The following is a 15,430-nucleotide window of genomic DNA, read 5'->3' on the forward strand; positions in this document are numbered from 1 at the left end:
GTTTCTGAGCTCTTCAGTTCAAGGCAAGTGCTCTAAACCTTGAGCCACAGAGCCACTTCTGGTTTTCTGGTGGTTAATTGGAGATGAGTCTTACGGACTTTCTGCCTGAGCTGGATTTGAACTGTGATCCTCAGATCTCAGCCTCCAGAGTAACAAGGATTATAGGCTTGAGCCACAGTGCCCAGCTCCTGAACTTCTTTTGCTCAAGGCTAGCACTCTATCACTTGAGCTGCCACAGTACCACTTCCAGCTTTTTTTGAGTAGTTTATTGGAGATAAGAGTATCATAGGGACTTTAATGCCTGGGCTGGCTTTGAATTGATCCTCAGATCTCAACCACCTACCTAGCTAGGATTACAGACGTGAGCTACGAGTACCCAGCTTCTTTGTGTCTTTGACATGATCATGTTGGGAAAAATGTTTATAGATTGTTGCATACAATATGTGAAATAAGTAAATAGATGAAAAAGACTGGACAGAAAGCTGGGTCTGGTGGCACATGCCTGAAATCACTGTATGTCAGCCTGGGCTACAAAATGAGACTTTCTTGACAAAACAAAATCCCTCCCTCAAAAGACTGGGCAGAAAGATGCTGAAATGTTTTTTTAATACTCATAAATACATCTATGTATATATGTGTGTATATGTGTGTATTTCTATACAGGCATGTATAATTCCAAAGTGGGCTTATACAACTTTTACAGTAATTTTTTTTTCCCAGAGAAAGCCAGCACAAGATTTTAGCTGATAAAATAATCATTTATTGAAAGTACTTCCTGACCCACCCCTAGTCTGGTAGGGAAGGCCCAGAGTTCTAAGGTGGGCCTGGATTCCATGGTGATATTCCAAGCAGCTTGAGTGTTACGGGAGGCGGCAGAGGAAATTATGCACAGGCATGGCCAGGGCCCCTGACAGGGAGATCCCCAAGGTGTCAGAGATACAGGCGGCGGCCATGGCAAATTCCCGATGCTTGTCACTTGTCTGGGAAGGGAGGGCAGAGAGCAGGAATAAGGAGTCTTGAACCCAAAAGATCCCTGCCCGGTCACTCCCAAATTAACCATCCCCAGACGGTCTGCCCCCAGCCCTGGGTCAGTTCAGTGTGTGTGTATGTGCATGCATGCTGACCTCTACAGCAATGTTGTGGAAGGTGTTCACGTAGGCCGCGCCCCCCAGCAGCCCTTCATACACAACAATCAGAAAGACAATGTAGATGCTGGGCAGGAACCTCAGAAATATGTCTGCCAGCAGGAAGGCCAGATTGAGGCACTGTGGAGACAAAGACAGGAGAGGTTGTGGGATCAGAAAGGGAGGCTGAAGTCTCAGCGCACTAGTGTGAGGGACACTGGTGAAGGAGCTGACAGGCTGACCCACCGAGCCTGTGATCTATAAAAGGTCTTGCTGTACCCCATCCTCAGCTCCCTTCTCCATGGAGCTCCTCCCCACCTCCCTTGGCTTATTCCCATCATGGGAAGGCCTGGACTCTTCTTCCACTTCCTCTTACTTGGGATGGCTCTCAGCATGGATCAGGGTGGTTCCCTGAGTGGAAGCCACTCTGGGGGGTGGGCGGGGGGGGGGGGAGAAGGTGTCTCATTTCCTTCTCTCCAGGAGTATCCCCTCCCATTTTACCAGACTGAGACTAGTGGCCCAGGGAACATCTGGTAGCATCTGGAGGCCTGCTAGGCTGTCACAACTGGGGATATGCCACTGGCATCTAGTGGATACAGGCCAGAGATGCATGCTGCTAAGCAGCCTACCATGCAAAGGATACTCCATTCACAGAATATCTGTCCTCAGCATCAACAGAACTGAGGTTGGCCTGGCACACTGGTTTATGCCTGTTATCCAGCTACTCAGGAAGGAGAGATTAGGAAGATCACAATTCAAGACCAGCCCTGACAAAAAGGTAATGAAATCTTATCTTAACAAATAGGCTAGGTATCTGAATGTGTTTGTAGACCTAGGTAGGCAGAAAGCATAGGTAGCAGAATAGTGGTCCATGGGCAAAAATATAAGAGTCTGAAAAAAAAAAAAAAGCAAAAAAGGTAGGAGGTATGATTCAAATAGTAGAATGCCTGCCTAGTGTGAGGCCCTGAGTTCAAACTCCAATACTACCAATTAGAGAGATCAGCATCTTGGACAAGTCAATCATTAAACAAGTGCTTCCAAGCTGGGCACCGGTGGCTCGAGCCTGTCATCCGAGCTACTCAGGAGGCTGAGATCTGAGGATTGAGGCACAAAGCCAGCCCGGGCAGGAAAGACTGTGAGACTCTTACCTCCACTAAACCAACAGAAAACCGAAGTGGCACTGTGGTTCAAGTGGTAGAGTGTTAGCCTTGAACCGAAGAGCTGAGGGACAGCACCCAGGCCCTCAGAGTTCAAGCCCCATGATGGACAAAAAACAAAAACAAAAGACACACACACACACACACACACAACAACGCAAGTGCTTCCAGGGATGGGGATTTGGCTCAAGTAATAGAACATGTCACACACACACACACACACACACACACACACACACACACACACACACACACACACACACACACACACACACACACACACACACACACACACACACACACACACACACACACACACACAAAAAAAAAAAAAAAAAAAAACGCAAGTGCTTCCAGGGATGGGGATTTGGCTCAAGTAATAGAACATGTGCCTGGTAGGCTTGAGGTCCTAGGTTCAATCATCACTACCTCTAACTCAGATCTCAGCCTCTTGAGTAGCTAGAGCTGTAAGCTAAGCATGAGCCACTGGAACCTGAGTCATTGCTATTTCTTCCAACTACACTGAAAAACAGATGCTTCTCACATCTGGTTCTTTTTTTTTTTTTTTGGGGGGGGGGTCCAGTTGTGGGGCCTGAACTCTGGGCCTGGGCGCTGTCCCTCAGCTCTTCAGCTCAAGGCTAGCACTCTACCACTTGAGCCACAGTGCCACTTCCGGCTTTTTTCTTTTTGCTTATGTGGTGCTGAGGAATCGAACCCAGGGCCTCATGCATGCAAGGCAAGCGCTCTATCACTGAGCCACCTTCCCAGCCCCTGGTTTATTTCTTGTAATGCTAGAGTTTAAACCTTCAGCCTCTCACATGGTGAGAAAAGTGCTCTCCCACAGAGCCACATCCCCAGCCCCCATATCTGCTTGATAGCTGAGGACATCTTGAAGCTCAGAAAGGTTCAGAGATCTGCCCTGAGTTACCCAGCTACCAAGTAGCAAAGCTGAGATTTGCCTGGTGGGGCTGAATGGCTAGGAGTTGTATATTTTACATAGAGCCCTGCTTAGAACGCTGAATACTTCCTGCCAAGGGTTAGAAGCGAGTGGGATCTGGGGAAGTTGGGAGCCCAGATGGGGGTGGAGTGAGGGGAAGAGGGGGGTAAGGATCCCGTACTTGCAGCAGGGCCAGGATCCAGGTCAAACGGATGTGACAGCAGCGGAGAGAAGAACGTGAGACAAAGACGCCAGCCTGGTACAGCATCTGGTACCTGGGGGAGGGGCAGGGACTAGGCAGACGTGCCTCCAGGCAGGCAACTACTTGATCGCCCCAGATGCCCATCGTCAAGGGGTGCTCCCAGCCCAGTGCTCTCACCAGCGGTACTGCTGAGGGTGACTCAGGGATGTGTTCTGGAAAAACAGGAGCTCGAACTGCAGCAAAGAACAGACAGGACATGGATGGGGACGTACGAGTCCCCAGCCCGATAGCTATTTCCACCCCTCCCTGCAACCCTCACTCACAAGGCCCTGGTTGATGAAGTACTCAGCAAAGTAGACCAGCACCAAGGGGATGATGTAGGACAGCAGTCCCTGGGAGAGTAGGAAGGAGTAAGTAGAAGGCCTGACTCAGGCCCCGCCTACATGACACTACCCCTAGCGCCATCCAAACCTTGAACACGGTCCACCTTTCCTGCAGAGAGAGGTTCCAGCCGAAGTCTACAGGGGACAGAGAGAAGAGGAGCATGCAAGAAATAATCAGCACCATGACACAGTGAGCACACCCCACACAATCTAAACTGTGGGCAGAAGATGATCAGAAGTAGAGTATTTTGCCTGGTAGATAGAAGGGCCTGGGTTCAATTCCCAGCTCCACCAAAACAAAAATAAAAACAGTTCACCAGAAGAAACCTTTTCAGAGTTTTTGTGCAACTCAGCAGATGCTCATCTGACCACTGCACCCAGTCTTATTAGTTTTGGGGGGGGGGGGGCAATTTGGCACCAATTCTAGGGCTTGAACTCTAGGCCTGGCTGCTGTCCTTGAGCTTTTTTATTTTTTATTTTTTTGCTCAAGGCTAGCACTCCACCATTTGAACCACAGCTCCACTTTCAACTTTTTGGTAGTTAATTGGAAATAAGAGTTTCAGGGTCTTTCCATCCTGGGCTGGCTTTGAACCACAATTCTCAGGTCTTAGCTTCTTGAGTAGCTAGGATTACAAGTATGAACTGAGCCTTCTTTTTTTTTTTTTTTGTCCAGTTGTGGGCCTGGGCACTGTCCCTCAGCTCTTCAGCTCAAGGCTAGTGCTCTACCACTTGAGCCACAGCACCACTTCTGGCTTTTTTTTTTCTGCTTATGTGGTGCTGAGGAATCGAACCCAGGGCCTCAGGCATGCAAGGCAAGCGCTCTACCACTGAGCCAACTTCCCAGCCCTGGGCCTTCTTTTTTTGTTTTTTCATACCAGTACTGGAACTTGAACTCAGGGTCTCATGATCTCACGTAGCATTTTTGCTGTAGGCTGGCACTCTACCACTTGAGCCATACCTCTACCACTTGAGCCACACCTCCATTTCATACTTTTTAATAGGGTGACGAATTGCATGACTTTTCTGCCCAAGCTGGCTTTGAAATATGATCCTTAGACCCTAAACTCCTGAGTAGTTAAGATTATATGTATGTGTGAGCTACCAGCACTGATCTCTCACTGTCTCGTTTCTAAGACATGCAAACTTTCCCACCGCAGGCCCTTAGCACATGCCTTTTCCTCTTACTGGAACATGTTCACAGGACTGATGGTTTCATCAATACATGAACGTGGGAGCTGAGTGATAGTGGCTCACACATGTAATCCTGGCTACTCATGAAGTTGACATCTGAGGATCTTGGTTTGAAGCCAGGCCAGGCAGAATTCTTGAGACTCTTAGTTTTAACTCACTAGCAAAAAAAGCAACAAGTGGAGCTGTGGCTCAAGTGGTCAGAGTGGCAGCCTTGAGTTCTTTTGTTTGGTCACGGACCTTGAACGCTGGGTCTGGGCACCATCCCTGAGCTCAAGGCAAGAGCTCTACCACTTAAGCCACAGCGCCACTTCTGGTTTTCTGGTGCTTAATTGGAGATAAGAGTCTCATAGACTTTCCTGCCCGGGCTGGCTTTGAACCGTCATCTTCAGATCTCAGTCTCCTGAGTAGCTAGGATTCCAGGCACATGAGCCACCAATGCCTGGCTAGCCTTGAATTTTTAAAAAAGTAATGGGGTAGCACACCCTGGCCCTGAGTTCAAACCCCAGTACCTGTACCAGAAAAGAAAAAGGTGAAGGTAACTTACATCTGACTCACTGTCTTGTTTAGGAGCCTGTGTCATTTTTTTCATCTTGGATACTAGTATCACACCCAGGGAATCTCAGAATCCCTACTGAGTGACTCATGCATGTTTTCACCATAGGCAGGACACCCATCCCAACCCTAGATTTGTCGAGTATAGGGAGAAAAAGACTAACATCCAGAAAGAGAAGAGGACCGTCAGCGAGGCCACAGCACCTACTTGGTTGACATGCCGGGGCATCCACGCCTATGAGGGGCTGCTGAGCTGCGGTGTCTGCCTCTTCTTCCCTTCTAGGGTCGTGCTCAGGAGCCGTGAGCAACAAGAAATAGCTGGGGGGTATGTGGGAGGGACAGAATGAGCAAAGTCAATGAGCCCCTCTGTGTCTGGAAAGGCTGCCAGGGGCCCTGCAGGCCGCTCTCCCCAGGAACCCCACACACCTATATGCTGCGAGACGGGCAGCTCACTGTCCTGTGTGGAGGACCCACCTGTGCACCTCTGATTTTTTTTTTTCTCAGCCATGGGGCTTGGCCTGGGTGCTATCTCTGAACTTTTTGCTGAAGGCTAGCACTCTACTACATTGAACCACAGCTCTACTTCCAGAGTTCTGGTGGTTAACTGGTAATAAGAGTCACATGGACTTTTCTTGCCAGGCTGGCTTTGAACTGTGATCCTCAGATCTCAGCCTTCTGGATATCTAGAATTATAGGTGTGAGCCACACCACCAAGCTCTGCTTCTCTCTCTCTCCCTCTCTCTCTCTTGCCAGTTCTGCAGCTTAAACTCAGGGCCTAGGCGCTGTCTCTGAGCTTAAGCCACAATGCCACTTCCAGCTTTGTTCTGTGTATGTGGTACTGAGGAATCGTACGCAGGGCTGCATGCATGCTAGGAAAGCACTCTACCACTAAGCCATATTCCCAAGCCTCTGCTTCTTTTTGCAGAGCTGTATTGTGTCTCCTTGTTTCTAGATGGACTCTTGCTTGACTGCTGTGTCGCACTGAACAGGTCATTTCTGTTTCTTTCTCATGTTAGGCTAATGATTGTTCTAGTTATCACTTACTATGTGGTTTGGGTTTTGTTTTTATTTTTTTTTTGTTTTTGGGAGGCCGTAGGGCTTGAACTCTGGGCCTGGGCCCTGTCCCTCAGCTCTTCAGCTCAAGGTGAGCGCTCTACCACTTGAGCTACAGTGCCACTTCTGGTTTTTCTGGTGGTTATTGGAGATAGGAGTCTCACGGTCTCTCCTGCCCGGGCTGGCTTTGAACCGCGATCCTCAGATCTCAGCCTCCTGAGTAGCTAGGATTACAGGTGTGAGCCACCAGCGCCCGGCTTTGTTTTTGTTTTTGAGATTGGGTCTCATATAGCACAGGCTGGCTTCAAATATATGATGCTCCTACCTCAGCTTCCCAGGACTCATTTACTTAGTGCTAGGCCATAGCCGCCCATCTTAGTCACTTATGCTCTGCTTTCATGTTATTTCCATATCCATATTATTTCTGGATGTATAATCATTTTTACTTAAAAGTTTTCATAGGTGTTGGTAAGGTGGCTCAGTGGTAGAGTACTTGCCTCGCATGCATGAGGTCCTGGGTTCGATTCCTCAACACCACATTAGCAGAAAAAGCCAGAAGTGGCACTGTGGCTCAAGTGGTAGCCTTGAGCTGAAGAGCTAAGGGACAGCACCCAGGCCCAGAGTTCAGGCCCCATGACCGGCCCCCAAAAAAGAAAAGTTTTCATAAAATTGATTGATTCCTTTTTCGTGTGTGTGTGTGTGTGTGTGTGTGTGTGTGTGTGTGTGTGTGTGTGTGTGTGTGTGTGTGTGTGTGTGTGTGTGTGTGTGTGTGTGTGTGTGTGTTACTGACTTCAACTCAGGACCTCAGGTTCTTGCTCAGTTTTTTACATTCATAGCTGGTTTTCTACTACTTGATCCATATTTCTACTTTCTGGTTTTGCTAGTTCATTGGAGATAAGCACCTCACAGAAGTGTCTGCCTGGGCTGGCCTCCAACTGTGATCATCCAGATCTAGGCTCCCTGTGCAGCTAGACGTGAGCCACTGGCACCCAGTACCTCATTCGTCTTTTCTGCTGGCCTCGTGTTAAGTCATAATATGTGAAGTCACAGGTTCAAATGGCCAGTTAATAGTTTATGAGTACATAAGAAAATACAGAGAGGAGGCAGCGATCAGGAGGATTGTGTTTTGAGGCCAGCCTAGACAAAAAGATCCCAACTCAATCAACAAGCCTGGGATGGGTATGGTGGTTCATGCCCATTATTACGGTTACAGGGAGACAGGTAGGAGGACCATGGTCCAGGAGAGCCTAGGGCAAAAACCCAAGGCCCTATCTGAAATAGAACTAATGCAAAAACAGGCTGGGGCCTGACTCAAGTGACAGAATACCTGCCTAGCAAAGGAGAGGCCTTGAGTTCAAACTATCACAATACCAAGAACAAAATCTGCAGAAGAAACTCTACCATTGGGTGCCAGGGCTCACGCCTATAATCCTAGCTATTGAAGAGGCTGAGATCTGAGGACCATGGCTCAAAGCCAGCCCTGGCAGCAAAGTCCATGAGACTCTTATCTCCAACTAATCACAAGAAAACCGGAAGTATTGCTGTGGCTCATGTGGTAGAGTGCTCACCTTGAGCTGAAGAGCTCAGGGACAGTGCCTAGGCCCAGAGTTCAAGCCCCACAACTGACCAAAAAAGAAAAGAAAGAAGTCTACCCTTGTCCCGCTTCACACCTTCTAAGGAACCCCCGCTCCCAACTCCCCTGTGCTGAGCATGTCATACTTGTCACACCTCATAGGAATACAAGGAGAACCACCATCATCTAAGACACAGGGAAACAAAGCCAGAGAGATGAAGGAATTTGTCCAATGCCACACAGCTACAAATGTAAGCTCTGAGACTCAAACCCTAGGCTTTCAGAACTCAGAACCCGGCTCCCTCCATAGAAAGGCTGAAGGGATCTGAAGACTGGGATCATGTTTCTCCTCTGGTGCAGGGCCACTCACCTGGCCAGCAGCAAGATAGGGATCCCCAGCATGGAAAGCAGGGTGTGTTGAGGAGAGAGGCCAGCCTGGGTAAGGCCCAGATAGGACAGTGCCCCCAGCAAGCCTGCACCCCCAGTGCCTGAGGACCACCAGGAGATCACAGCCCTAGAAGAGAACATACAGCACTCAGGAGAGAAGCCAGCAGGGGTCGCCCTTCTCCTGGTGCCCTGCCCATCCAGCTTACCTGGAGTAGAAGGCGGTAAGAGAGAGGAAAGTGACCTCCCCTAGGCCTGAGGAGATGCTGGCTAGTACCACACCTGGGAGAACAAAACACACGGTGGCCTTTCTCCAACAACTCCAGCCTCGCTTGCTGGATTTGTTCATAGGAATTCAAAACAGATCCCTTGGAGCTCGGCATCAGTGGCTCACATCTATAATCCTAGATCTGAGGATCATAGTTCCAAACCAGCCCCAAGAGAGAAGTCCATGAGACTCTCATCTCTAATTAAGTGGCAAAAAGCCAGAAGTAGAGGTATGGCTCAAGTAATAAAGACTGTTAGCGTTGAGTGAAAAAGCTGAACTCAAATCCTGGGACAGCACCCAGGTTCTGAGTTCAAGTCCTAGTACTGGTAACCACAACTCCAACAAAGATCCCTTGGCAAGGCAAGGCTCCAACTGAAGTAGAGCCAACCAGATCCTTTCTACAGGTCCTTGTGCAGAGAATGATCCCCTCGAAGGACTCCTCCTTCGCTCCTCCTCTGAGCCCCCTGGTGGAGGCCTGCAGGATCTGCCCAGCTCAATCTCCATCCTCCAATCCACCCACTTCCTCCCACCAAGCCCTCCACATTGACCCAATCTCCTGCTCCTGAGAGCCCTAGCAGAAATAATTCTTTTCCTAGGGGAAGCTGGAGAGACCGCAAATCACCCTCTCTTCCCCCCCTCGTTGCCACACCCACCATTCTCTGCTGGGGATCCCTCTCTGACACGGAACAGCACCCTTACCACACAGGCTGACCCACACTGAATGAGAGAAGGCCACCAGGACAAAGCTGCCAGCAGAACAAATTCCACTGACCAGAACTCGAGGGCTGAAAGTCAAGAGAAGAAGGGGATGGGAAAGTCAGCTTCCAGTCTGGGCCTTCCAGCCTCCTGAGCCTTCCTGTCTCCCCCACTCTCTGATCTAGTCTACCCTTTCTCCCACCATCAAGCTCCAGACCTGTAGGGCAGCAGATGAAGGCCCAGAGGAGCCAGAAATTTGATGAGGAGGGTGGGGAGGATGTCTGCCAGGAGCACCGCCTAGGACGAGAGAACAGAGTGATTTCCAGGGACTAAACCACATGGAGAGGAAAAGGCTGGACCCAGCCAGCAAGAGCTTTAGCAAATTCAAGCTCCAGAGGCAGATCTGGGCCTCATGTCCCAGCTCTGGTGGCCCTTGGCGGTGTGTCGGGGGCATCTGTATGCACTGAGTTTTGGGTTCCTCACCTGGGAAAAACAGAGATGCTTCCAGCATCTGGTTCCCAGGACTACTATGTGCATTATGAGAGTTAATACATGCTGCTTGCAGAAAAGGCCTGGGAACTGTGCCTGATCATGATTGATAGTGATAGTCCCAGCTAGGTACTGAGAGGTGGAAGGATCTGGGTTGAGGAGGGGGAGGGGGCACATATGTACTCACAGCTGTGGAGACAGAGTTGCAATCGAACCGAGATGAGCCATTGTGTGGGATGGGTATTGGGCCTGGATCCACCTGATAGAATAAAAGAGAGTCTTCCCTCTGGACGGCAGAAGGGTAGAGTCCAAGGCCCGCTCTGCGCTGTGTGTGTGTGTGTGTGTGTGTGTGTGTGTGTGTGTGTGTGTGTGTGTGTGAATACTGGGGCTTGAACTCAGAGACTAGGTGTTGTCCCTGCGCTTTGCGCTGTGTGTGTGTGTGTGTGTGTGTGTGTGTGTGTGTGTGTGTGCGTGCGTGTGTATGTGTGTACTGGGGCTTGAACTCAGAGACTAGGTGTTGTCCCTGAGCTTTTTCACTCAAGGTTGGTACTCTTCCACTTGAGCCATATCTCTACTTCCAGCTTTTTGGTAGTTCATTGGAAATAAGAATCTCACAGACTTTTCTACCCTGGCTGGCTTTGAAATTCAATCCTCAGATCTCAGCCTCCTGAGTAGCTAGGATTACAGGCATAAGTCACTGGCGCCAGGCTCTTCATGGCACTCTTGGTGCCTGAGGTGCTACTGGCATCTTGTGGGCAGAGGAGGACACTGGTAAATATCCTACAGTGCACAGGTTGCTCCACAGCAAAGAATCACCCAGTCCTAACTGTTGTCAATACAACCCAAATGAAGACACTCTGTCATGAATCAGTCTGACACAGCTGCTTCCCTGCCCTGGGGGGCGTCTAGGAGATGAAGACCAGGAGTCTTCCTGTCTCCCAGCCTTACCAACTGGCTACTTTATGAGATTTTCAAGGGCCCCCTGTCCCAGGGAAAGTCTCTCAGCTTGCCATGGGACTAACCATGGTGGCAGGGCTGGGGAAGCTCACTTACATGGGTATGATTCCCAGCTTCCTTCTTGTGGCTAAGGATATCATGTGCAGCACTGAGCATTACCACATAGGAGAAGTTGTTACAAAGGCCCAGAAACCTGAAAAGAAGCAGGACAGATCATTTCCTGTCAGACTCCCATCCAGGTTCCTTCTGGAGATTACACATGCATCCTTTCAATCAGCTCACTCACTCACTTTTTTTTTTTTATGCCAGTACCAGGGCTTGGACTCAAGGCCTCTCACTTTCACCCAGCTTTTCTGCCCAAGGCTAGCATTTGGCCACTTGAACCATACCACTACTTCTAGCTTTTTGCTGGTTAATTGGAGATAAGAGTCTCAAGGACTTTTCTGCATAGGTTGGCTTTGAAACCTCCATCCCCAGAGCTCAATCTCAGTACCTAAGATTACAGGTGTGAGCCACCAATGTCTGACAAAGTCAATCTTTCACTGTTGGGCTTAGAAATCTGAGAGGTGGGCTGGGAAGTTGGCTCAGTGGGAGAGTGCTTGCCTTGCATGCATGAGGCCCTGGTTTGATTCCTCAGCACCACATAAGCAGAAAAAGCCAGAAGTGGTGCTGTGGCTCAAGTGGTAGAGCGCTAGCCACAAGCTGAAGAGCTGAACAAAAAGAAAGGAAGAAAGAAAGAAAGAAAGAAAGAAAGAAAGAAAGGAAAAAAGAAAGAAAGAAAGAAAGAAAAGAAAGAAAGAAAGAAAAAGAAAGAAAGAAAGAAAGAAAGAGAAGAAAAAAGAAATTTGAGAGGTTTGGGATCAGGCCTGGGTTCATAGCCTACCTCCAAGACCTTTCCCCAGGGAAATGTTTGGAACTACTCTGCCCTCTGAGCTCCCACTACAACTCAGTTCCTGGACCATTTCACAGCCATTGATGCATGGGTTACAATAAAAACATTCCAGGGCTTGAAATACAAAAGACTGGGTTCAGATTTCAAGTCTATTGCTTCCTACTTCAGTGACCTCAAATCTACTTATCTATAAAATACATTAACATGCTGGAGTGGAGCTGTGGCTCAAGTGGTAGAGTGCCAGTCTTGAGCGAAAGAGCCAAGCTAGAGCATTTGAACCAGAGTTCAGGCCCAGGTACAGCTACCAAAGGGGGAAAAAAGTGTTGTTAGTCAGGCACCAGTGGCTCTTGCCTATAATTGTAGTTACTCAGGAGGCTGAGATCTGAGGATCATGGTTTGAAGCCAGTTGTTCAGTAAAGTCCATGAGACTTAGCTACAATTAACCACCAAAAAGCAGTTCGTATGAGGTAGGGCACAAGTGGTAGAGCTCCAGCATGGAACATAAAAGCCAAGTGTGAGTTCAAGCCCCTGAGTTTAAGCCCCAGTGTACATACACACACACACACACACACACACACACACACACACACACACACACACACACACACACATAAAAGCCAAGTGTGAGTTCAAGCCCCTGAGTTTAAGCCCCAGTGTACACACACACACACACACACACACACACACACACACACACACACACACACACACACACACACACACACACACACTTGAGGCTTTTGTTAGCTGAAAGACAACATACCGCCAACAGGGGAAGGTGGTAAGCAAGTAAGTAAAATTGGGAAAGTCACAGGCAGCCCAAAGGCAAGCCAGTGCAATGAGTATTTGTGGATTCCTTTCTCAGATCCATTCTTTTCTCGATGGGAGCTGTCGCACTTTTAACTTCTGTAGAACTCTCGGGCCACTCACCAGAATCCCACCGCATTCTTCCAATGGGCGCCCTGACTACCCAACAGAGGGGCCTGAGGCTCCGAGGCGGTCTCCTCGCCTGGAAGGAAGAGAAGGGAGGGCTTTTCCCCCACCCATCCTCAGGGCCACGGTGGCCCTGGGGGGGTCCCTCCCACCCGCGGTGGGCCGCGGGGCACAGGTGATCCCTCCCAACCGGACCAGCCTGAGGACCTACTGTCGGAATCCGAAAGGTGTCCCCGCGAGCCCGCACAGCCTCCCATGACATCCAGTTCGGATGCCCCGAAGGGTCCAACGTCAACGAGGGTCCAGGGTCGGCTCCAACCAGACAGACGGGGATCTGCGACAGGGACCCAGGATCAACGTCCCGTGGCCCGGCTCGGCTCCGGCTGTCGGCCGCACTCGCGCCCCGCGATCCATCAGCCGAAGTCTGGAACTCTCTCTCGTGCCCACCCCGCCCCTTCGAAAACAGAGCTTCCGCCGCCCCCCCCACCTCCCGCGGGCCTGTACCTTTAAGAGCAGCCGAACGTACCGCACCTTCCAGTGGGAGGTGGGGCGATCACGTGACGTCACCCGTGGCTCCCCCATCACGTGCTCAGAAGGGCTACCGTACTTCCGGGTCCCCTGCCTTCGCTTTTTGGCCTTGTTAGCCCCGGGGCGTGAGCAGGTGGGACGTCAGCCCCGGAACCCCTGGTTTAAGCTGGTACAGACGCGGGCAGCAAGCCGAGCCACGATTACCTGCGTCCAGGGAGGAAGACAGCGTCGTGCCAGCACTAGTCATGGCGCGAGCGGCTTCAGGTCCTGTTCTGCCGCTCTTACTTGCCAGAAACAAACATGGCGGCCGGCTGACCCCCCCCCCCACACACCTTCCTTCCTTCCTTCCTTCCTTCCTTCCTTCCTTCCTTCCTTCCTTCCTTCCTTCCTTCCGTCTTCTCTCCCTCCCTCTCTTCCTTTCTTCCTTCCTACCTGCCAGCCCACCCATCCACTCCACCCTTTTTCCTCAAGCCCAAACAGGTGCTGATAAGAATTAAAGCCTTAGTTCATTCTTAGTCTTATCCAACGTTCTACAGGCTGTTTTAGAAACTTAAAAAGAAAGACTGATTATAACCCAGTGGTTGAGGCTTGCCTTAAAACCGCTCTTCCAAATTATCCTAAAAACAAAAAGGGCTGCAAAAATAGTCCAATTCTTGGTTTAACAAAAAAAAAACAAAAAGCACCCAGGAAACCTACTCCCCCCCCCCCAAAAAAAAAAAAAAAAAAAGAAAGGAAGGAAGGAAGAGTGCCCAGATGCTGGTAGAAAGAAAAAGAAAGAAAGAGAGTGCCCAGATGCTGGTCTCATCTGTAATCCTAGCTACTCAGGAGGCTGAGATCTGAGGATTGCAGTTCAAAGCCATCCAGGGTAGAAAAGTCTGAGACTCTTGTTTTCAATAAACTACTCAGAAAAGGCCAGCAGTGGCTGGGGCTCAAGTGGCAGAGCACTAGCACAAAAGAGCTCAAGGACAGATCCCAGGCCCTGAGTTCAAGCTCCAGGACAAAAAAAAAAAAAGTAGAGCAATAGAAGTCACTGATCAATTTGCTGTAGGAACACTCCCTCCCCCAAATCAAGGGTGTTTAGACCAGACAATTCTTAGTATAGACTCCAATTTAGTCTGGAGAGAAGGGTCCTATTAGTTCACATAGTTCCAATAAGGATCCATGCACTTACCTTTCTTCTAGGTAAGAAAGCATCATCTTGAGTTCTCTTCATCAAGTCCTTCAGATAAATTGCTACAGCTTCCAAAAGCCTGTGCCCACCTCCACCAGATCGTTCCTACCACCAGACCTGCAGACTGCTGTTTAAAATACCTCCTTTGGGTCTGGGAATGTGTCTTAGTGGTAGAATGTGTACATAGCATGCCTGAAGCCGTGGGTTCGATTCCTCAGTCCCATATAAACAGAAAAAGCTGGAGGTGGCGCTGTGGCTCAAGTAGTAGAGTGCTAGCCTTGAGCAAAAGAAACTCAGGGACAAAGCCCAGGCCCTGTGTTCAAGCCCCAGGAGTGGCAAAATTAAAAATAAAAATAAAAAATGCTTCTTGTGCTGTTATTCCTAGATTAGATATCAAGGTAAAATTCTGCAGCCTTTCATACATGGCCTCTGACCTCAAGGCACTTACTGGAGGTGGCAGAGAGAAGTATAACCACAATACACTTGCATTAGGTTCTCTTTTGCCAGGTTAACCATAAGTGAGGGGACGGGCAGTGGAGCCACCAATCCAGCCCTTTCTTTCTCTAAAGGAAGCATTGGTGACATCCAAGCAGGAAGTCAGAGCTCCCACCAGTCCCCAGGCAAAACAGGAACTAGAAACCCCAGCTTCCTCTCACCACGTGGCTGTGGCTTAAAAGACACGGAAATGGCTGAGGTGTGAATAGAAGACCTGAGTCACTTGGGCTGCAATTGCCACATGTCCTGTCCCAACTCTCCTTTTCCCCCCCAACATACACACCTCAATTCTGAGGTCTTCTGAGCATAATTTTTGCTCTGTGGTCTTGTCCTCGGCCCTTAGATCCAGCTGTGATCCAGATTCCCTAGAGTCATGCATACCTAGGGTAGAGGTTGCCTTGGGCAAAGGGGAGGTGCTCAGGGCCGGGAGTGGAGACGCCTCAGG

General features: G+C 49.6%; 1 protein-coding gene across 5 annotated transcripts; it reads right to left on the reverse strand.

Annotated features, from left to right (window-relative positions):
• Window positions 1–737: 737 nt before the first annotated feature.
• On the reverse strand, window positions 738–15,364 carry LOC138841720 (battenin-like). 5 transcript variants are annotated; one of them, XM_070042546.1, is made up of 17 exons: window positions 15,269–15,364; window positions 13,323–13,523; window positions 13,003–13,125; window positions 12,789–12,867; window positions 11,063–11,159; window positions 10,197–10,268; window positions 9,738–9,817; window positions 9,524–9,609; window positions 8,766–8,838; window positions 8,543–8,686; window positions 5,755–5,864; window positions 3,892–3,938; window positions 3,744–3,812; window positions 3,598–3,653; window positions 3,400–3,493; window positions 1,125–1,265; window positions 738–980 (listed from the first exon to the last, which is right to left on the reverse strand). In XM_070042546.1, the coding sequence occupies exons 3-17, from the start codon at window positions 13,046–13,048 to the stop codon at window positions 861–863; spliced, it is 1,314 nt and encodes a 437-aa protein (XP_069898647.1). In that variant the 5' UTR covers window positions 13,049–13,125; window positions 13,323–13,523; window positions 15,269–15,364; the 3' UTR covers window positions 738–860. The 5 variants fall into 5 exon arrangements, with proteins under 5 accessions (XP_069898647.1, XP_069898644.1, XP_069898642.1 ...); XM_070042543.1 differs by having other exon boundaries at window positions 13,318–13,523; XM_070042541.1 differs by having other exon boundaries at window positions 13,296–13,523.
• Between the last annotated feature and the right edge of the window lie 66 nt (window positions 15,365–15,430).

This window comes from Dipodomys merriami, unplaced genomic scaffold (genome assembly GCF_024711535.1).
Source record: "Dipodomys merriami isolate MVZ:Mamm:240054 unplaced genomic scaffold, mDipMer1.0.p SCAF_328, whole genome shotgun sequence".
NCBI lineage: Eukaryota > Metazoa > Chordata > Mammalia > Rodentia > Heteromyidae > Dipodomys > Dipodomys merriami.